At 37.6% G+C, this 24,438-nt stretch overlaps 2 protein-coding genes across 2 annotated transcripts; both read right to left on the reverse strand.

Annotated features, from left to right (window-relative positions):
• Nucleotides 1–10,796: 10,796 nt before the first annotated feature.
• On the reverse strand, nucleotides 10,797–11,750 carry LOC129151304 (olfactory receptor 52P1-like). The gene has a single exon (XM_054725663.1). It carries the CDS (start codon nucleotides 11,748–11,750, stop codon nucleotides 10,797–10,799), a length of 954 nt encoding a protein of 317 aa, XP_054581638.1.
• Nucleotides 11,751–22,497: 10,747 nt separating this feature from the next.
• On the reverse strand, nucleotides 22,498–24,123 carry LOC103303486 (olfactory receptor 51G2-like). Its single transcript, XM_008160485.3, is given in 2 exon segments — nucleotides 22,498–23,490; nucleotides 24,094–24,123. Coding segments are annotated over 2 exon segments (1,023 nt in total).
• Nucleotides 24,124–24,438: the final 315 nt, after the last annotated feature.

Genomic DNA, 24,438 nt, shown 5'->3' on the forward strand with positions numbered 1-24,438 from the left:
TTTTTATTTTGATGTAGTCTCATTTGTTTATTTTCTCTTTAGCTTCCATTGCCCAGAAGCAGTATCGGTGAAGAAATTGCTTCAGCATATGTCTGAGTTTTGCTACCTGTGGATTCCTCTAATATTTTTATCGTTTCCCATCATATGCTTAAGTCCTTTATCCATTTTGAGTTTATTTTTGTGTATGGTGTAAGTTGGTGGTCTACTTTCATGTTTTTTGCCTGTGTCTTACCAAATTTCCCAACACCATTTATTGAAGAGACTATCTTGTCTCCATTGTATGTTCATGCCTCCTTTGTCAAATATTAATTGAGCATAGTGTTTTGGGTTGATTTCTTGATTCCCTATTCTATTCCATTGACCTATATGTCTGTTCTTTGTGCCAGTATCTGGCTGTTTTGAGAACACTGGCTTTGTAATACAGCTTGATATCTAGTATTGAGATCCCACTTACTTTGTTCTTCTTTCTCAGGATTGCTGCAGCTATTCAGGGTCTTTTATAATTTCAGATGAATTTTTGGAAATTTCATTCTAGGTCTGTAAAATATGCCATAGGTATTTTAATGGGGAGTGCATTGAATCTATAGATTGCTTTGGGTAGTATGGATATTTTAATGATGTTGATTCTACCAATCCATTAACATGGTATGTTCCTCCATCTGTTTATGCCTTCCTCTATCTCTTTTTTCAGTGTCCTGTAGTTTTCTGAGTACCCGTCTTTTACCTCCTTAGTTAAGTTTATTCCTAGGTATCTTATTTATTTATTTATTTACTTATTTATTTATTTATTTATTTATTTATTTATTTTGGTGTGATGGTAAATAGGATTTTTTTTTTTTTTTTTAGTCTTTCTTTCAATAAGTTCATTATTGGTGTATAGACATGCCATAGACTTCTGGGTGTTAATTTTGTATCCTGCTACATTGCTGAATTCATTTATTAAGTCTAATAATTTTTTGATGGACATTTTAGCATTTTCTATATACAAGTATCATCTCATCTGCAAAAAATTACATTTTTATTTCTTCCTTTCTAATTTGGATGCCTTTTATCTGTTCTTCTTATCTGATTGCTATGGCTACCACTTTCAGAACCAGGAATGGTAAAAGTGGGCATCCCTGTCTCATTCCTTTTCATAGGTATAATGGTTTTGGTTTTTGCCCAATGAGAATGCTGCTGGCTACAGGTTTGTCATATAAGGCTTTTATTATGTTGAGGTATGATCCCTCTATTCCCATTTTGCTGAGGGTTTTTATCAGGAAAGGGTGTTGGATTTTGTCAAATGCTTTTTCTGCATCAATTGATATGACTAAGTGGTTTTTATCTCTCAATGTGTTTATGTGATGTATCATGTTTATTGATTTGCGGATATTGTACCAGCCTTGCAATATCCGCAAGGATATTGTACCTGGGATAAATCTTACTTGGTCATTGCATATGATCTTTTTTATATAATGCTGGATACAATTTGTTAGAATTTTATTGAGGATTTTGGCATTTATGTTCCTGAGGGATATTGGCCTGTAATTAATTATCTTTCATTGTGTTGTCTTTATCTGGTTTTGGTATTAGTGTGATGCTGGCTTCATACAATGAGCTTGGAAGTGTTCCTTCCTTTAGAATATTTTGGAATAGTGTGAGGAGGATAGGTTTTAGTTCTTCCTTGAATGTTTGGTAAAACTCCCCTGTAAAGCCATCTGGCCTCAGGATTTTGTTTGCTTGAAGTGCTTTGATGACTGCTTCAATTTCCTCCATAATTATCAGCTTATTGAGATTTTTAGATTCTTCCTGATGAAGTTTTGAATGGTTGTATTTTTCTAGGAATATGTCCGTTTCCTCCAGGTTCTCTAGTTTGTTGGAATAGAGTTGTTCATAGCTTTTTATTAACAATCCTTTTATTTCTGTGGGATCTGTTGTTATTTTGCCTCTTTTATTTCTGATTTTGTTTATTTGCGTCCTCTCTCTCTCTGCTTCTTGGTGAGCCTGTCTAGAGGTTTATCAAAGTTGTTTATCTTTTCAAAGAAACAGGTCATGGTTTCATTGATCTTTTGTAGTGTCTTTTGGTCTCTATTTCATTTATTTCTGCTTGGATCTTTATTATCTCCTTCCTTCTACTCACTCTGGTCTTTTCTTGTTGCTTTCTTTCTAATTCTTTAAGTTGTAGAGTTAGATGATTTACTACAATTTTTTCTTGTTTTTTGAGGTAGGCCTGTAGAGCCATAAACTTCCCTCTGAGGAATGCTTTCATTGTGTCCCATAGATTTTGGATTGTTGTGTTTTCATTGTCATTTCTTTCCATGATGTTTTTAACTTCTTCTTTGATATCTTTGGTAACCCAATCAGTGCTTAATAGCATGCTATTCAGCTTTCAAGTGTTTGAATTTTTTTATTGTTTTTATTGTAGTGTTTTTCTAATATCATGCCATTGTGGTCTGAGAAGATGCTTGATATGATTTCAATCTTCTTGATTTTGGAGAGACTTTGCCTGTGACCCTATATGGTCTATCTTTGAAAATTTCTCATGTGCACTTGAGAAGAATGTATTTTCTGTGGCTTTGGGGTGAAATATTCTGAAGTTGTCAATTAAGTCCATCTGATCTACTGAGTCATTTAGGATCATTGTTTCTTTGCTGATATTTTTGTCTAGAGGATTTATCCAGTGATGTCAGTGGGGTATTAAAGTCCCCTACTCTGATTGTATTGTTGTTGATCTCTCCTTTGATATCTTCCAGCATTTTTTTTTAATGTATTTGGATGCTCCTGCATTGGGTGCATATATGTTTATCAGGATTATATCCTTTGGTTGTATTGATCACTTTAGTATTATGAAGTTTCCTTCCTTATCTCTTGTTATGGCCTTCACTTTCTGGTCTATTTTGTCTGATATAAGTATTGCTACCCCAGCTTTTTTTCATTTCCATTTGCCTGAAAGACATTTTTCCATCCCTTCACTTTCAGTCTGTGTGAGTCCCTTGTTCTAAAGTGGGTCTCTTGTAGACAGCATATGTATGGGTCATGTTTTTTTTTTATCCATTCAGCCACTCAATGTCTTTTGATTGGAGCATTTATTCCATTTATGTTTAAAGTTATTATTTATAGGTACTTGTTTGTAGCCATTTTTATTTTATGTAGCCATTTTTATTTTCTTCCCTTTATTTTTCTTCTTTCTACACAAGTCCCTTTAGCATTTCTTGCATTTCTGGAGTGGTAGTGATAAACTCCCTTAGCCTTTTTTTTTGTCTGTGAAACTTCTTATTTCCCAATCAATTTTGAATGATAGCTCTGCTGGATAGAGTATTCATGGATTCAGTTCCTTGCTTTGCATCACTTTGTAAATTTCCTTCCATTCTTTTCTGGCCTGATGTGTTTCTGTTGAGAAAACATTTGATAATCTAATGGGAGATTCCTTGTACATAACTTTCTGTCTCTCTCTTGTAGCCTTTAAGATTCTCTCTTTGTCCTGAATATTTGCCATTATAATTAGATGTGTCTTGGGGTGGGTATTTTTGGGTTCATCTTGTTTGGAAATATCTGTGCTTGTGTGATTTTTTTTATTCCCCACATCAGGGAAGTTTTCTGAGATTATTTCTTCAAATAGATTTTCTAACCCTCGTTCCTCTTCCTGTTGTTCTGGCACCACTATTATTTGTATGTTGCTTCGTTTCATGTTGTTCCAAAGCTCCCTTAGGATAGTCTCCTGTCTTTTAATTTTTTTTCTCCAATTGCAATTCAGTTTGGGTGTGTTTTGCTTCTCTGTCTTCTAATTTGCTACCCATTTTTGCTCTCACTGAAGGATCTAAATGTTGAGTCATGCAGGGGCTGCACATTGGATTACAGTGGCTCATTGGGCGGTGGCTGCTCCTCAGGAGGTTGCAGTAGCAGCTGCTCCTCAGTTGGTCGTGGCTCCTCTGGTGGGCGCTGTTTGCAGCAGTGGTGGCTTCCTGGCTGGTGGTGTAGGCTGCTGGCACAGCTGCTGCTCCTCAGATGAGGTCGGCCTGTGTGTGGCTGCTGCTCCTTGGACAGGGGTGAGCTGCTCGAGTGGCTGTTGCTCCTGAGACAGGGGCCGACTGCTTGTGTGGCTACTGCTCCTCAGACAGGGCTGGGCTACTCACAGGGTTGCTGCTCCTCAGACAGGGTCGGACTGCTCATGCGGCTGCTACTCCTTGAATGTAGACAGGCTGTTCACAGGGCTGCTTCTCCTGGGATTGGGGTGGGCTGTTTGCGAGCTGGTGCTCCTCAGATGGTTGCGCGCTGCTTGTGCAGCTGCTGCTCTTCAGATGGGTGTGGGCTGCACGTGGCTACTGCTCCTTGGACATGGGCAGGCAGTGCGGGGATGCTGCTCCTAGTGTGGTTGCGGGCTGCTCCGGGGGCTGCTGCTTCTCAGATGGGTGTGGGCTGCATGTGGTTACTGCTCCTTGGACATGGGCAGGCAGTGCGGGGATGCTGCTCCTAGTGTGGTTGCGGGCTGCTCCGGGGGCTGCTGCTTCTCAGATGGGTGTGGGCTGCATGAGGCTGCTGGTCCTGGGATGGGAGCAAGCTGCTCACAAGCTGCTGCTCCTCAGACAGGTGCGGGCTGAATGTAGCTGCTGCTCTTGGGATGGGGGCCGGCTGCTCATTTAGCTTCTGCTCCTCGGACAGGGGCAGGCTGCTCTCAAGGTTGCTGCTCCTTGGAAGGGGGTGAGTTGTGTGTGAGGCTGCTTCTCCTCAGATGGTGGGGGCTGCTTGCACAGCTGCTGCTCCACAGATAGGGGAGGTCTGCTCCCATGGCTGCTGCTCCTCGTATGGGTGCAGGCTTTGTGCGGCTGCCACTCCTCAGGCGTGGGTGGGATGCTTGTGTGGCTGCTGTTCCTAGGGTAGGGATGGCGGCTAGGAGGGCTGTTCAGGGAGTGCTGAACAGGGCTGCTGTTCCTAGGGCAGGGCAGGTTGCACGCACAGCTGCTGCTCCTTGGACAGAGGCAGGCCCTGAGAGACTGCTGCTCTTCGGCCTGGGGCAGGCTGCTCATGGGATGCTTCTCCTCAGACAGGAGCGAGCTGCTCATGTGGTCACAGTGCGCTGGGCTAAGCGTTGGGACTGTCAGAGGGGAGCGTGCTTCGGAACTCACAGGAGCCTGCACCTGGATTGGCTTGAGTTTCGGTGACCATGAGACCACAGATGAGCAGCAGGTCCCTGGCAGTGGTTGCTGTAGAGTCCCAGGTGTTATCTGAGGGCACACTGGGTGGAGGTGGGGCTGGATTCCCAGTCACAGCAGCTCTCCCCTTCAAAAAGGTGAGACCTCTGTGGAAGAACCAGCCACTACAGGACTGTTTGCAATTATAGCAGAGGCTGCCTGGTTAAGTGAGCCTGGTTAGCCTTCCCCTGAAGGTCCTGTGAAATCTAACTGTGCCTCACACACACACACACACACACACACACACACACACACCCCACAAGACCACACACTCCTCTTATGCTCCCTCACTGCCGCCTTCTTCCTGCCTCTGGAATGTTATTGACCCATTCATAGATGGAGTCTCTTCCCCGGATATCTGGTTATGTAGCTTGCTCTCTAATACATTGGCCAAACAGGATAAAATTCACCTCAAGAAGACATGACACAAAGGGATCAAAACACGAATGTACTCATGACACCGATAACCCCAATATAAGTGACCGCCAGAGAAAAGAGAATTAGGGGAGAGAAAAGAGTACAAATGATATCGTAGAGAGAGAAAATGGTTTGAGAGAAAAGAATAAGAAGAAAACGGAAGAAAAAGGAAAAAAAATATATATATAGGGCAAAAACACGGGAGAACAAACAGATAAACCAAAATGTACAAATATCAGATACCCTATAAAGAGTGTGGGGGCAAAATCTTATACAGAGAAAGTAAGGTTAAGATTTGGATGAGTATGGGGAGGACCTCAGTTCACTATAGAGGAAGTAGAAAGAGGATGAGTGAATAAGATGAAAGAGAAAGAGAAGAAAAAAATAAATAAAAATTTAAAAAATTGATTAAAAAATAGTGTAAAATAAAATAGAATGATGAAAAATAATGCAAAAAGAAATAGAAAATAAAGAAAACAAAGGAAAATAAAGAAAAAAGAAAAGAGACAACAAAATAATAATAAAATAAAATAACATAAAAATGAAAAAGTGAAGTGTCATTCCCTTGGTTGTTTTAATATCCCACTCTCTGTACTATCTGCAGATTCTTTGTTTCCTGTTGTTGGGTCTGAAGGCCTCTCTTCAGGCTAGTACCAGTGGATTCTTAGGGATTATTCAGATTCTTGTGTGTGTGTATTCTTTGTAACACTCAGGGTGTAGTCTGGGTGTGGCAGTATAGTTGCTTAGAGAATACAGGGAGGGGTTATCTCTTCAAGAAGAAATGGCTGCCAGGGTCCCACAAGTAAGGTATGACTCAGTGCCAAACTCTCAGTCACCTCTCCTGGACCCTCTCCTCTCCCAAGCCTCTCCCCAGACTCCACAAGCCACACCTCCTCCTGTACTTCAGCCAGGAGTGAGTGTCTATATTTGAAAGGTCCTATGAACTATGGTCAGAAAACAAAAGCCATGACCAAAAGGAGGGGAAAGAGCTGCAAGCCTGCAAACCCCTCTCCTCCCGGCATGACCCGGCCTGGGCAGCTGTCCAGAATGCCCCCTCTGGGCTTAATCTCTCATGACTGTGGACCCAGATCTAGAATCCTCTGCCACCATCAGGCCTGAGGACCTCCTTTCCACAGTCAGACACTATGTCTGTCCCAAGGGATAGGCCTCAGTGACAGGCAGTTTCCCTCTGACCCTCTGGGCACCAAGGTCTTGCAGTTCTCTCCAGCCCAGATCCCTGATTTTACCATTCTTCATGCGTCCCTGCACTTCTTGGCTGGTAATTGTCTCACCAGTGGTGTCTTCTTCACCAATTTGCACTGGATGTTATTGCTCATTTTATCTGCTCTGGGACAAGGCTCGGACATGTCCATCTTTTCCACCGCCATTTTGTCTCTCCTCTATCTGTCTTGCATTAACCTGTCTTTCTTTATTGTTCTCTCTGCTGACAGAGCAAGGAATTTTGTTTGCATGCTAATCTATGTAAATGAACATATCAATAAATACTTCTATATGTAACCATTTATATCTAAATTCAGCTAATTTTCAGTTCCTACTATCAGACACTTTGATGATTACCATGTGAATCTCTCTGGCCTCTTCTACATGCTTATCAAGAAATTTCTCCTTCAACAGTGAAACTCCTTTCTTCAACAATCTGTTACCCATTTATTTCATTGGTAATTTCTAGTTTAAAGCCCTCTATGATATGATAATCCTTGCCTCTCTGAGAAAAACTTTGCTAACTAGACAGCCCTTTTGCCTTTAGTTCTAACACTCTACTCATTTCCAAAGTTACGTAGATCAGTGCCTTTTCCCACCATCACCTTCAGGGAGGCTATTTCATTCATTGGCTGTAGAATGGGACTTTTTTTGTTATAGTCTGCATCTCTCTGAGAATCCTCCAATATCCTCAATAATTGTATTTACTTGAAGGTCCACTCTGTGGTTAAAAGTTTTGTGTTTTTCAAAAATGTAGAAGGACATGTATTCACCATTACTGTCTCATAAAAATAGTTTTATCAACCTAAAAATCTTATGAACTTCACCTATTCACCTTGTGAACAAATGACTTGTAAAGAAACAGAGTAAATATTTTAAGCTTTTATGATCATGTGATCTTTGTCCTAATTGACACTACAGCATGTCCTTGAATAATGTCATTTCATTCAAAATAGTTTTCTTATAAAGTGGATGAGATACCCAGGAAATTAACTCTTGTTTTTATCAATTAGACTAAGCTTAAAATTGGTTTCAATATATGTTGTTTTTGTAGAAGTTTCAGAACCTATCAATGATGTTAAATGAGGACTTACTGTATAGGGAAAAAGCTTCCATAAATTGATGGATAAAGTGGTACTCCAATCAGATTTTATTCAGAGAAAGAAGCCGCAAGCTGGTCCGGTCTGTGTATGAATATAGATCAGACATGTTCATATTCTGTGTGATTCATCAAGAGTAACATTAGACTCCATAGGTGCAACATAACGTGTAGCCATTTAGTAAAATATTCAGGTTTTGAACTAGATTTATTACGTGGATCCAAGGTTATTCATGTGTACAAGACTGTGTAGATATTTTCTTCAGTGTCACTGCACTCTCTTTTATTTCCCAAGGTGACCAATGCCCTTCATAGTGTCACACACTATATATTTTCCTATTGAAAGTCCCTGCTGCTTTTCTAATTACATGTTTTTCCTTGAAGTTCTCTTCTTTTATTTTTACAACACTACTGACTTCTGGATGTATTTTCACTTTTCTTACTTTGCCTATTTACATCAATTGTGATGTTACCTCTACTTGGAAACCCTTGCCCTGTTACCTGATAATTTACTATCATTCTTTAAGACTGAATTCATTTTTTTCTTGGTATCTCTTTAAACATGATTAATTAGATTTTTTTTTCTCAGACGCAGTATTATTTTGTTGTTCCATAATTATTTACACATTTTAAAAACCATATTATATTAAATATATCTTTTTCTACATTATCTGAAATAGTTGCTGGATTATTTTCCTTTTCACTTAATTCATTTACTTTTCCTCCTCACTTTGTTTTTCACATGTTTTTTGTATATATCTGACTTTATAAATACTTTATGACAATACAGATTCTCTCTTCCTGATTTTAGTGATTTGGTAAGGTAAGAAATGTTGTAGGGTAATTTAGGTGAGTGAAGAAGAGTAAAATGTTCACTTTTGGACATGTTAAATGAAGAAATAGGATCTCTGGGTAGAGAAAACTAGTCAGGAACTCTATTTAGACACATGGAAAAATAACTTTGCTAATTTATTATCATATCATGGCATTGACACTGGTACATATGACAGAAGGCTTTGTTCACCATTGTCATTCTTGTGTTCCATTCATTATCTCATTTAATCCTTACTCTGATTTTATAAAGTATTAAAAAAATTTTGCATTCAATTAATGATAAAATTACAATTCACAAACTTAAGAATAAAACTCACCAGCTATTAGTGATGAAAACAATATTTGATCTTGACTTTTCTCTCCCTATAGCTCTAGCTCGAAAATATCTGATAAAGCCTCCCAAGATATACTCATTGAGGAAATGAATGAATTACATCAGTGTAACAAAACACATTGCTATATAAGACATATAAAAGTTAATAGGATACATACGTAGTCAGCATCAAACAAGAGTATTTCTATAGCAAAAAACAAAAACAACAACACACACATAAAAGCCAGTTTTGAGGAAGTAATTTATTTGAACACACACAAGTATTATTCAAATATTTAAAAAATACGTGTAAACTTTGGTCAAAAATCATCAATTTCCAACTCAATGAATTCTCAACCAATGAAATGAGCAAAATGTAAAAGAATGTATTGCACTGATTTTTATATACATGTGCCCAAAGTAGTTTCTCCAGTGCTCCACACAAAATTAAATTAATATTATTAATTAAGAAACTTATTGTTTTCTGCCGAAACCGGTTTGGCTCAGTGGATAGAGCGTCAGCCTGCCGACTGAAAGGTCCCAGGTTCGATTCCGGTCAAGGGCATGTACCTTGGTTGCAGGCACATCCCCAGTAGGGGTTGTGCAAGAGGCAGCTGATCGATGTTTCTCTATCATCGATGTTTCTAACTCTCTATCCCTCTCTCTTCCTCTCTGTGAAAAATCAATAAAAAATAAAAAAAGAAGAAACTTATTGTTTTCAAATAAAGCACTTACTGAATGTGACCAATAATTTACATTACTCAAAAAGGTATTGAATGTCAGTAAGTAGGAATTTTTTCCTCTGGAAATTTTATTTAAATTTGGAAATCATAGTAATAGTGATAAAAGGCTACATTGACTTGATATTTATCTAGTAAAATAGAAGTACCCCTGAAAATTATAATAAGGGGTTAAGGGAGACTCGAGAAAATCTAACACAATATCTAAAAAAAAAAAAAAAAGAACATATGTAAGAGAAAAAAATATATTTAAAAACAGATTTCCATATTCTTAAAGTGAATAAATGTAAGCCTTCCATCATGGTAGACAATATTGCAAGCTAAAAAGCATGTTTTCTGAAGCTGGAGTATCTGGTTAAAATTCTACATGACTACTTCCTTGTGCAACCTATATAACCCTTCTGTCTTAGTTTAGTAATTGATAGAGTGAGAATAATAAATGTCTATCCCACTGTATAGTTTTGTGGACTAAAGAAGTATATACGTGTAAAGTGGCCTATATACAGGCAAATACACAGTGATCATTATTTGAAAATTAAGTCATTATTACCATAATAAATTAAAAGAAACTTGAGAGTCATCATTATTACTTGAGAATATTTAAACAGAGCATGGAACAAATAAAAATGAAAACACACACCTGTTTGTATAAAATGCATTGTCCAGTGTATTGAGAAGCTTTAAATTGTGACAATAATTAGCCTAGTCATTCCACATTTCAGGATATTAAAATTTTATCAATAAATATAGAATATGAAATAATATCAATAATAAATAACAATTGTTGCTAATAAATAACAATTGTTGCTTTATTGAAAGCTTCCAATAATGAGGCCTTCCTTTCTTTCTAAAAGAAATAAAATATAAATGCGCAGCATCATGTATTTCTGATGAAAGACACAGCTGAATGGAGAAACAACATGTTGGAGACAAGGTTGCAAGTATTGTTAATGCACTAGGACTCCATGAAACAGATTGTACCAACATGAGTTTATATATATATTTCACATTTCATAAAATTTCCTGTTTGGGAAGAAGAGACCCATCACTCGATCACGAATCTGCTTGGTTTTGACACCATATACCAAGGGATTTACTGTAGGGGGTACCAGAAGGTACAAACTTGCAAAAATTATGTGGACGCTTGGAGGTACCTTCCTGCCAATGCGGTGAGTTAGGAAGCTAAATAGCGCAGGTGTGTAGAAGGCAAGCATAGTGCAGACATGGGCAGCACAGGTGCCCAGTGCTTTAGAGCGGGCATTCTGGGAAGAGAGTTGAAAGACAGCCTGGAGGATTTTGATATAGGATGTGGCTATGAGCCCTAGGTCCAATACCATCACAGAAAGGGCCACTGAGATTCCATATGCTCTGTTAATGAGAGTGTTGGCACTGGCCAACTTCACCACAGCCATGTGCTCACAGTAGGTATGATTGATGACATTTTGGGTATAATATGGTAGCCTCTTAATGAGAAGAGGACTAGGCAATACCAAAAGGGTAGCTCGGGTCATGCTACCCAGACCTATTTTAATGACCATGGTTGTTGTCAGGATGGTTGTGTAACGCAGTGGGAAGCAAATAGCTACATACCGATCAAAGGCCATGGCAACTAGGAGGGCTGACTCGATTATACAAAATGTGTGAATGAAATACATTTGTGCTAGGCAGATATTAAAGTCAATCCCATGAGCTTCCAACCAGAAGATACCAAGCATCTTGGGGGCTACGGAAAAGGCAAGAGCCAAGTCATTCATTGCCAGCATGCAAAGGAAGAAATACATAGGCTGGTGGAGGCTAGGCTCTAGTTTGATGGTGAGAATGATTATGCTGTTCCCCAGCAGAGCCAGGACAAGCAGGAGGCAGACAGGGATGCCAAACCAGCAGTGAAAGTCTTCCAAACCGGGAATACCAACCAGGAAGAAAGAAGAGATGTAGGGATACGTACAATTATCTGTCATGTTAAAACTCAGTAACTTGCATGCTTATATACACAGTAGCCAGTTAATTCTCCAGTGGTAGAAAGCAGTGTAACAGAGTGGTTCTTCTATGGCCCAGCAAGTAGAAAATCCAGACACAGGATTTAATAGCCTACCTGGAGGGCTGACTCCTCCTAAACCTCTGTGAGTAATCAGGTATACCACTTCGTCATTCTAAGTTTCAGTATTTTCACCTGCAAATGAGAAGACTGAGTTCACATCTTTCAGATAATTTTTCCTAAGTTTTGGAATTGTATTCAATTCTACCCTGTAGTTTTTATTTCCTATAAAAGGATCAGTTAGTAATATAATAGCGTCATTATTGTGTGAAATCCAACATGGATTCTGTGATATAAACAGTTTTAGAGAAAAAAACAAGTTGTCTTTTCAAAGAAATTGATATCAAGTGTGGATACATATACATAAACACACACACAAGTTACAGGTGTTTCAAAAATAATAATACTTATTCATAGTGAGCATAGCAAAATAATCAGAAATTTAGAATAAGATCTTCTAACCCTAAAATATAGAACAAACATAAAAATTAAAGGCAATCAATGCCTTATCATTAATCAAAGACAAATTTGTCTCAATTTTCAATGAATTCCTTAAGAAGCCCAGAGCATAACACAATCATATTAACAGGAAAAAAATGTAATATATTATTTCTTCATGTTGTCAAATGATGTAAAGTTGCTGTAAATAAGCACTGATAAGCCGTTCATTTTCTGCAAAGCCTTGACTCCCAGCTGCAAGACATCACTCCTTCTGTTTCTAGCATCTACCCTGACTAACAATAGTGAAGGACAAAGCAAGTGCAATTCAGCCCTATTGGTCTCAGCAGCAGGAGTAGTTTCTTGTGACTCCTGTTCTCACCCTGTTCTTTGGTTTTGGTAACTGATCCCTATTGTTCTTTCTAGCATCAAGATTCTTCCTAGTATCATAATTTTGGCATTGGCACTTCACTCGTCTTAACATGCTTTTAAATTTATAATTGCTCCCAGCATCTCAATTTATGGTCCTGAACACTACTGATGTGAAAACTCAAGATATATTGATAAATATTCCTAATGGCAATGATTCCTTGTGTAGATGTCTAAATCTAAATAATATGTACGTGGGGGGAGGGGTGGAATGGTCTGCTATTCCTTGTTAAAAGTAAAATTTTTTTATATAATTCATAAAAATTCAGAACTTATGCTTTAGCCACAATAAAGAAGCTTAGTGTTGTGGAAATTACTGCATAAGGGGATGAAGTCTATAACCCAAGACAAAAATAAGAATTTAGGACAAAAGCTGCAAATAGTGAACATTCAGAGAGTGAAGAGGTTTTAAGTATTTACCAAACTCTTGCTCTTTGCAAATTCTCAAATGATTGTTTTCCACTTGGAAATTTGGTTGGCCAAGTTCCATTCTTATATTTGCTTCTGGAAGAATCAAACATACAAAAGGCTAACGCACCTAAGATTACAAACAAGCATCAACACTCTTGGTAAATATAGGTAAATATTTTAAAATCTTCTTTTAGTTTTTAATAAACTAACATACAAGATAGTAACATGTCATCTACACCAAGAGAAAAGAAACACTTACAAGATCATAACATGTCATCTGTACCAAGAGAAAACAAGTGACCTCTTAACAAGGGAAGCTTCCTGTCAGAGCCATAGAATGTGGCACACAGAGGAAATTACGGAGAACTACCCCCAAATCATGGTCTGCTTGTACAGTTACTCCTCTGATCTCAAAAGTTTTCTCTGTCTTCTCCCAGGCTTATTTTGAAATAAATTTTGCAGAAATGCATTTGTTTCAATAAGGTTATGCTTTATATTATCTTCAGCAGTCTGCCAGGAAATTCAAATACCTGCCCAGACCTCTCTAATTTTCTACTGCCACTAGCATTCTATCTGCTTCTGAACCATATAAGTACCTTATTTCTTTTGACAACCTGAGCTTTGCTATTTTGTCTGTTTCTGAGTCAGTCAGCATTTGCCCTTGCCTGCAATCTGCTTCTTCAGAGTAGAGAACTCTATTGGAATACACGTAATATCTAGTAATATCAAGTAATATCTACAGTCTCTTTTGAATACTTTATATATTTTATACTAAGGCATTGAAATAAGAACACATAAAAATACCTCAAAGTAACTTCTCCCATTCTCTTTTATCCAAATGCATCTTCTTTGTTGGCAACAACAGATACCACCCAGCCATTAGGAAATCTCAGAATTATCCTTGCCTTCTCTATTTCTACCACTACAGTCAAGCAGTCACGGAGTTTTCATTTCTGTTAAAGATCTTACCATGTGCTCTTCGTGTTTTCACTTGCATGTCATCTCCTTCATCAGACTGTGAATACCCAAAGGAAGCCCCTTAATCTCAGTAAACTCTCAATGGAGTCTAAGGGAAGATCTGATTTTTCCTATGTCCTCCACAGTCCCTCAAGAATTTCACAGATTTTTATCTTGCTCTCAAGGCTTCTGACCCACCAGCAATAGTTTATTTATAATCATTGTCTACCCTTCGTTGATTTCCACTGCCATCTTAGAATATGATTTTTTAAAATTGTTTCTGGTTATGAGCTACATAAATATTAGAATTTTATGTGGATCCTCCTCTCCAAATCTCATTTCTCAAAGACCCATACTTTCTCTTATAAATGTGTGACATCATTTATATATTTGTAAATCTTCGTTTTCCATTTTACTCTCAAATGTTTTATCTTGATTTCTGTCTAACAATCCTTGATATATTGTAGATAATGATTAAAAATAATGATTATTCTTTGAAAATATAAAGTTATAATTTCTACTGAAGCAGCTAGACAAATATGCATATCTTGGAATGGTTAAAAAATATGACAGTGTAGCCATCGGTATTGAGGACTCTGTGGTTAAGTTGGTAGTAATGGTTGCTTTGTAATAGGCTATTTCAATGTTCAGGAGATCCCTCTGGAATGCTGATGGGTCTCTTAGGAGAAATAAGATCGAAGGGAAAAGAGGTCTGGGCTAGGATGAAGCACAAATCAGTAACAATGTCTCCCTGGAAAACTATATTTACATTATAAACTTTAAAAAAATGTTTGGTGACTTCTCTTTTAGCTCTTACATGTAATAAGCTCAGAATTGTTATTCCTGTCCTGACATGGAAAAGCTACGCAAACTAAATATCAATCAATGACTTTTCTTAAAACTTTCTTAGAAATGAGGTCACAGGGTAAATCATCCATCTGAAACATAGAGAGACAAGCACATCCAAGGAGCTACAGCTCATAGTATCCAGCTGCTTGGAGCAAAGGTCATTTAAAGTTACAACAGTAAACCACTTCACTATGAAATCTGACAAGTTGCTGGAAGCTGCATATAGATTATCATGAGCATGAGAAACTCTATTGTTGTCATTCAGAGGTGTCCCACATATTACATAGACTTTACTTGTAAAAGCACCAACAGATTCTCAGTTAGGATCAAAGAAATACCTCCTGTTGGAAGAGAAGTCAATGTGAAACTCTCCCAGAACCCTCTGTATAAAAAGAGCTTCCTCTCCATGGGGAAAAGTCTTAGCTAGAGGGCAATACTGGGACCTTATCTCTTCTTAAGTCAAACATTTCAGCCCACTCCATTCCTTCCTAATCTCATTCTGAGGGATGCAGGGGGGATATAGTCAATAGAGGATAGGGCATCAAAGAACTAGATTGGAACCACTGTATCCAAAGCAGGGAATAAAGGGAAAGAGGGGGAGGAAAGTAACACATCCTCTTCCTCCACCACCTACCACCTCAACAAATCTTTAGTTCAGTGACAGTGAAATACATTAAAACATAACCTTCTCTGAGGAGCAGTAGAAAGTGAAATTTCAAAGCTAAGAATAGAGCCATAATCAGGACATTACTATCCCATAAATATAATTTGCCTTTTTCCCTTAGTCCATTAAGACTGCTTAATTATATTTAGCTGTCACCTATTTGACTATCATATGGGGGATTATGATTTTCTTTTATTTTATTGACTATATTAGGATGACATTGTTCAATGAAATTATGTAGGTTTCAGGTGTACAATCTTTAATAATAAAAGTATAATATGTTAATTATAGCAGACTAGTTGTTGAGTGAATAGGGTAGCATGCCTTAAAGGATAACAGATTGCTATATAGTGGTCCAGAAACATCACCATCAGGACTCCTGATTCAATACCCTGAAATGTGTGGATGAGCCACATCTGGGAAAGACAAGCATCACAATACATTTCTCACAAGTGGAATAAAAAAATACCATGCATCTTGGGGACAATTCTGGTGCTAAGTGCAATGTCCATGGCTCCCAACATGGCCAAGAAGACATACATAGGCTCATAGAGACTGGGTTCAGATTTGGTGATGAGCAAAAGTAGAGAATTTTTTATCAAAGCAATGAGGTACATAACCCAGAATGGAATCCCAAGTCAGCACTGTATAGTTTCCAAGTCAGGGATTCCAATAAAAGGTCAACACAGAGGGCATGAACATGTTGCCATTTGGAATGGGCATGGCAGGTCAGTGTCCTTCCTTGCAAAGGAGCCAAATTTGGCAAACTGTGATTCTCTGTACTGGTCTATGTCCTATTATCAACCAGTCGCACAAATATTGAATGACAGAAATAGGATAATCAACTTCAGCAGCTTATTTAGCATTTTTTAAATGAATGAGACAATGGACACTGGCCCAACAGAATGTTTTAGCAGCATATACATTAGCAAAAGTCATCTGCCCACTCAGTGATACCCACATTGCAAAAACTTAGTATTTGCACACCTATGCCTATGATGGGTCCAACGTTATCAGGCTGCTTGGTGGTGTTCTTCCTCCCCCATTCCATCTTCTCTCTCTTCTTCTAACCTATTCATGGAAATGAGAAAAAAAAAATTAAAAACAACAACATTGGAATGATACTTTAGATAGATAAACACCAAAATACACTATACCTTGAGCCCCACTTTTCTCTCTTCTTCACTTCCTCTCTTTTTACCATCACTTTAGACTAGCAGGGTTGGGTATTTCTATAGAACATACCAACATTTATTTGACAAGTTATTGATTGAAGGCTCTTTCTAGCATTGTGATTCCACCAATAAAACTACCTCTCCTTACCTTGAACTTCCTTCTCACCAAGGAATTTGTAAATATGCAGGGCCCAGACTCCATCAAGATAGACATTGGCAGCTGTATAATTTTGTATATTACCATGGCAATTCTAATTCAGGAAACAAATCTTATATATAAATTACTTTTAGATAAGCACCTACAGCTCCTCACATAGTCTGCTTTCCACACAATAAAGTGAGGACATTTTGAAAATATTAGTTTATAAAATTAAAAGGATTAAAGAGTACCTGGTGTAGGAGAAGACTTTTATTGTTTCACCAGAAGAGCAATGAAGAAGATGCTGAAGTGTTTAGAGATAAACTTAATGAATGAGATTGGAAGCCTAGATCTCTATATGTAGGAAGTATTGACAGACATAATCCTTATATAGAAATCAGAGCTACTTACTGTTGAAGAGAACCAGTCACTTTTAAATCTTCTGTGAAACCTGAAACAAGAAAAATACAAGTGGGTCTCTTTGAGAATTGTCCAAGATATTGCAAGAAGAATAATGGCAAACACATAGGTACATTCAGGTGGAAGTGACTGGGAAGGCAGCAGAGACAGAAAGACTCCAAAATATGTATTGCAACACAAAGTTTGTTGCTGTGAACACTTCACACTTTCCAGTAACTGGAGATAAGTAGGAAACTATAGTTCAGTTTTAGGGCTGACAAGAGTATGCATCTATGAATGTATTGGTTAACGTGAGAGCAGAAACGTTTCTAAGTAATTAGTTGTCTACATCTAAATCAAGTTGATTTATCCCTTTTTTGTGTTATTGCCCTAAATTTTTCAAAATATTTCTCCATAAATCCAAGTCAACATCCAAATATTATTCTGAGTTCTTCACTGGCCCCCAACAACCATACTCATAAATTTTAAATTTGGAATGTTTAGGAGATTATGCTACCAAATCACCCTCTCAGAACAGAATTCTTTAGCATAGCTTCGTGGCTGATGACTGTGTATGTAGGTTGATTCGTTTCCATGCCTGTCTGTCTAAATATTGTACAGCTCTCTCTCTTAGGAAAACCTCCTTATATTGGGCCAACATGTTGCCTGTAACCACCATCCCCCTTTTTAAATTATATAGCTTCAGATATGATACTACAAAGATTCAAGTAATTAATGATCCTCTCCTTTTAAAATATAATGTATTCAGGTTACCTAACTTGTCCAATAACATGCTGTTAGTTTCCTTTAACCTCTCAATCTTCAAAAGCAGATTCCTCAATGTATTGAATTGTATTTCCTAAAAGTTCCACATCAGACTCTATCAAAATAAATTTGTACTCTTTACTTTTATAAAATAAATTTATACTCTTGGCTTCACTAATTTTTGCACTTTAATATATATATATTCTTATGTCCACTTGAACTAGTACACATTTCTAGCTATCTACTTACTCATTCTTCAGGAATAATAGTAGGAAGTGACTGCTACAGAAGTAGGCCGCTCTTTGCTGGTCCCAGCTATAGAAGATTTGTGTTTTCTAACATATTTTTTCCCTGATGACCAAAATTCATCAGCCTCTTACAAATCCTAAGAGATATTTTCTTACTCCCTAGAGCAAAGAAGGAGGTTTAGGGCCAGAAGGGTAGACATCATTTCTCAGGACTATATTCTCACTCAATTCCCTAGAGACCTGATATATCTATTCTCACCAGGAAATGGCAGTGTTGAAACACCTTCTCACAGAGCCAGAGATTGGGATTCAACTTGCTCTCACTGTGTGCCCAAGAAATGGAACATAAAGTGGGGGAGTGCATAGCTCAGGAATCCATTCCTTGCCTGAAAAAAACTGTCAGCTCTATCTCATGCTTTTTAAGGAAAGAGAAGTGGAAACCTCATGTGAAGGAAACAAGTCAGTAGTTCTATGATGGGAAGTCTCTATTGGCTAACATAGTTAGGATAGATAGTAAGTCAACTCAATACTTTGATTTCCACACGTTTGCTCTTCTATGACACCCCAATCCATAGATCACTGGCTTTTTTCTATTAGGGATAAAGTTTTCCTGCCTCAAATATAATTATAATTGGAATAAAAATCCTTTAAGAATAATCACAACATCTGACTTATGAGTAATGAGGCTAGGTTGGCAGGTGGGAGAGTACATAAGTGAGTTCAGGGATGGTGGGATAGAGGGATTATTATTGAAAAAGCTGGTAATGAAGAATTATGGGGATAAACATGAAAAGCATAAGATTTACTGGCCAATTGTTGGGAGCCACTTCTACTCTTGCTAGATGCCTGAAGAATATTATTAGTTCCTGAAATCACTATCACTCATCCTTTATCACAAATCACACATCAACTCTTTTTTTGCCCCCAGATTCTGGTCTCATTCTCTTGCATTTGTGTTCTTCAATGTTTCTTCTTTCTATCTTCACCCCTGCAAAGGCGCCCAGTCAATGCCATGAACCCTAATCCATTGGGTTTATCTGCCAATACATGGACATCTCTGGGATAGCCTTTCATGCTTTTCTTATGTCTTGGCAATACAGACATTCTCCCTCTTCTGGAAGTCTGGCTGAGATCATGTTGCTGTATCCATCCTTCAACAAAACTCACAGCAATGTTTGTATTATTTAGGGGCACAGCATAAATTTATTGAGCTCAAATTGAGGGAAAAAATTGCTAGCCATCAATTTTAATATTCCCTAATGAATGTGAAGTGGAGTTATGAACATGAATGAGGGGTTTTTCTAGCCACTAGCTAAAACTATGAGGGACGAAACATTTCTTTTAAAATATATTTTTATTGATTTCCGAGAGAAAGGAAGAGCGAGAGAGAGATAGAAACATCAATGAGGAGAGAATCATTGATCTGCTGCCTCCTGCATGCTCCCTACTGGGGATTGAGGCCGCAACCTGGGCATGTGCCCTTGACCAGAATCGAAACTGCGACCCTTTAGTGGGCAGGCCAATGCTCTATTCACTGAGCCAAATGGGCTAGGGCCCAAACAGATTTTAATTAAGCTCTTTAGGTTCATCCAAATCTAATATCCATGAAATCATTTCTACAACTTTCAGTCATCTCCTTGCTCTCCTCTTTTCTTATTCCCCATTGGCTAAATGCAGAGAAATTAACATTCAAAAATTTTCTTTTTATAAGCTGTTATTTTTCTGCCAACCATATTTGCAAAAAAAACTAAAAGTCTTCTTAGATATAGGCATGTTCCTCTACCCGAATTCTACTTTATTAATTTAATTATGATGTTTTTGAACTTCAAATTAAGATATAGACCTATTACTATCAGGCATTGTGAAAATTGTCTGTGGGATTAATATATTCATCAGATTTGATAGAAAAGTATGACTTTAATAAAATCTAGGTGCTTATTGAGCAATTCTACCAGGAACAATGCTAATTGTTTTTCATGCATCGTTTTATTTAATTTCTGTTCATTTGTTTTGTTAATCCTCATTCAAAGATATTTTTCCATTGATTTTCTTTTTACTTTTTAATTTTTAAAAATTTATTTATTTATTTATTTAAATTTCTTTATTGATTAAGGTATTAAATATGTGTCCTTATCCATTGATTTTTAGAGAGAGTGGAAGGGAGGGAGAGGGAGAGGGAAAGGGAGAGAGAGATTGATGTAAGAGAACACATCAATTGGCTTCTGCATGTGCCCCAAGGGCTAGGGATCAGACCTGTAACCCAAGTACTTGCCCTTGACCTGGAATAGAACCCACGACCCTTCCCTGCATGAACTGTGTTTAACCACTGACTCACACTGGCCAGGGCCATTTTATTTAATCTTTAAACCATTTTTCTTTGTGTGATTTTGATAAATGTATGTAACTCTTTTAATTTTTTAATTTGTATAATGAGATAAATACTATCTAATTTACAGAATTGTCTTGGAGATTACCAATAATTATTGTTATCAAAAGGCTTTTGAACTACTTTAAAAAGTTAAAAGACTAGGCCTTGGATGGTATGGCTCAGTTGGTTGAGTATCGCCCCATGTATCAAAAGTCACTGGTTCAATTCTTGGACAGGGCATATACCCATGTTTCAGGTTTGATCCCCAGTTAGGGCATGTGGGAGGCAATGTATCTTTCACATTGATGTTTCTCTCTCTCTCTCTCTATCCCCCTCTCCATTTCCCTCTTTCTAAAAGTCAATATATATGTGTTTTAAATTAAAGACAAGGCTATTAAAAATATCCAAACCCATTTCAATGATTCCACTCAATTGAGTATTTTCAAAGATAGATTTATAAAAATAGAAAATGCAATAATTTGAATGAATAAGATAAAAGTAGAAAAGAGAGAAATTATGCCACCCATCACCTTATACATTTATCATTTATTCCAAAACAGTCACCTCCCTTAATTACTTCGTTGACTAAAAATCATTCAAAACGTTATGGTTTATGATGATATTCACTGTTGTTTGTGGAAAGTCAAAATAATTTGGGAAAACATCAACAACAACAAATGAGCCTTGCAAGCCCTGTCTAGAAGAGTTACCTCAAGTTTTTCTTTCCTTACTACCTTTCTGTGACCAGAAGGTGTCTACTAGTGATTTGTGTTAACCAAGACTATTACAAAAGCATGGGCTTATTTTTTTAAGTCATTTCCTCCTAAAACCATTATTTTCAGATTGCTATTTATTTTTTCTAACCTTAGCTCATTAAAAATAAAATGGTGTCCTAAAGTCAAATCATTTTCCAACCAAATCATTCTAACCAACTGAAAGTTAGTTCTGTTTCATGGCACACATTCAGTAAAGATTTAATATTATCACCATTAGTATGTTGTTTTCATTTTTTATTTAAAAAATGTCAAACATGTACAAAGTAAACAGATTATTATAATGAACCTCTATCTAACCATCATCCAGCTTCAACAATGATCAACATTTTGCCATTATTGTATCTTCTATAATTCCACTCACCATGTAACCCAATGATTATTCCTATTGTTATTATTAGTCTTTTGATTATTTTTATGAGTTTAGAGGTAAAATTGAGGTATATTGAAATGCATAAATTTTAGCAGTACCATTTTGACTAATGGATACAGTCCTGTAACTTGCATCCAATGTACATAGAGCATTTTGTCAGACCAAAAAATTCCTCATGTGTTTCCCCAGTCATCCCCCACCTCTATACCCATTAAACACCACTGTTTTGTTGTTTTTGACATTAAATTAGTTACATTTGTTCTTCAACTTCATATAAAGATAATAATGCAATACATATTCTTTTGTGTCCTGATTCTTTTCACTCACAAATATATATCACTAAATTGCACATACCTAGAAGCAAAAGCCTCCCAGTAACCATTCCACTTATTTTCAATGGGAAAAGAATGAATTTTATTTTCAAGGACTCAGTAAACAAATGGTGTCCTCACCAGGGAAAAAAACCAGGTCCCACATCTCTTTAGATAAGCTTACTTCAAACTAATGACATTCTCTATTCTCAGGGAGAAATGGGGGACTATTTTACATTTCTCCATCTACTAAAGCATATAGCTCATTCATAAGCAATAAGAAACTATGGAATTCTTCCCATTTGCAATGCTAATATCCAGGCAATAGGTCCGATCCAAGTTCCTGTGTTCTTAGGGTTTTGTCTGTTTGATTAGACCTCATTCCTCTTTCTAGACAGTGTACGGACAATGCTATTGCGAATTTCCTTGGTTTTGATGCTATAGACAATGGGGTTGACCATAGGCGGGAAGAAGAGGTATGTATTGGCCATGATAGTCTGCAGGAGTGGAGGTAAATGCCGTCCAAAGTGGTGCAACAAGGAGAGGCTGATCATGGGAACATAGTACACAAGCACAGCACAGACATGTGACACACATGTGTTGAGTGCCCTCCACCGCTCTGCCCCAGAAGCTATTCCCAGTATTGTGTGAAGAATCAGCATATAAGAAACTACGATGAGCAATGAGTCCAAACCAAATGTGGAGATAACAACAAACAGACCCAGGATGCTATTGGGGCGGGTGTCTGCACAGGGCAATTTGATCAGATCTGAGTGGAGGCAGTAAGAGTGTGTGAGGGTGTTGTGGCCACAGAAAGGCAGACCCTTCAGGATAAAGAGCAGTGGTAACATGAGCAACACACTTCACAAGGCAATGGTGGCACCCATCCCAGTGATGCGGGGAATTGTCAGGATGGTTATGTACTGCAGTGGGCTGTAAATGGCCACAAAGCGGTCTACAGACATAGCCAGAAGGACACCTGACTCCATAAGGGTAAAAGAGTGCATGGAAAACATCTGGAGCAGACAACCACCAAAGCTGATATCATGAATGCCAAAGAGGAATATGCCTAGCACTGTAGGTATGGTAAAAGCACAGACCCCAAGTTCAACAAAGGCCAGCATGGCCAGAAAAAAGTACATGGGCTGATGCAACACAAGGTCCACCCAGATGATATGTAGAATGATGCCATTTCCTATGAAGATGATGATGTACATCAGGCAGAAAGGGTTAGATATCCAGATGTGCTCTGCTTCCAGTCCTGGGATACCAACAAGAGTAAATGTTGCAGGTGTGAATCCAATGGAACCATTGGAAATAACACAGTGAGACTTCACTTGAAGCTTTTGGGAAGCACTTGAAGACTGGAAAATATATATCACTTGTCAGTTTTTGTACATTAAATTCAGAGCTCCTGATAGTCATAGTTAAGACATTTTCTTAAAGAGATGAAAAACTTATTTCTGAAAGAAGGGGACATAAAAACCACAGTGTATGGAAGAGAAATCTAATTAGATGTGTGAAAGAGTATTCCCACATGGGCTACATGCCAAACACAGAAGGCAGTAATAAAAATCACAAGCTGGGCCATTTATGGCAGCGAAAGGCAGTGATAATGAGCACAAAGATAATGATTTCATGTGAAAATTAGGGACTGAAGGACCTGGTAACCTTCTGCAGTTTGTACAGGAGTGAATGAGTAGCAAAAATGATGTAATAGTAGTAAAGAGCATTCTTGGTTCTAATATTTTATATACATGTGATTTTGGGGGTGTCACATATCTCAGATCTAGGTGTTCAATAGAAACACAAAAGTAGTGATATAAGATGATATATAAATTGTTATCATTATATTTGGGCTATGTTACATATTCAATGCACAAAACAAGAAAAATAATACATTTGAAAACTGGGATAATTTCTCTCACTTTTTAATATTTTCCAATATCTTTTTTTTTTTAACTTACCTGTTCACTCTTTCTCCACATGCTATCCATGGACGATGGGGAAAGGTTTTCTGTACTTTGCAGGAGTGTCAGTATCTCCTGCTGGAACGTGGAGTCAGAGCTGAGTGTAACACCAAAACCATCAGGGTCTCACAGGCTGAATAGGATCATGATGCTGATGTTCAGAGCTGGAGTTCTTTACTCACAGGCTGAATAGGATCATGATGCTGATGTTCAGAGCTGAGGTTCTTTATCTGTGAACAAGTTTATTGCACTAAAACTCTACTTAACTATAGCAGAACCTCAGATTAAGATTAGGGGCCAGAAATGGAATTCAGAATGGGGCTCAGAAATGGTAATGGTGAG

The sequence above is a fragment of the Eptesicus fuscus genome, chromosome 13 (genome assembly GCF_027574615.1).
Source record: "Eptesicus fuscus isolate TK198812 chromosome 13, DD_ASM_mEF_20220401, whole genome shotgun sequence".
Lineage (NCBI taxonomy): Eukaryota > Metazoa > Chordata > Mammalia > Chiroptera > Vespertilionidae > Eptesicus > Eptesicus fuscus.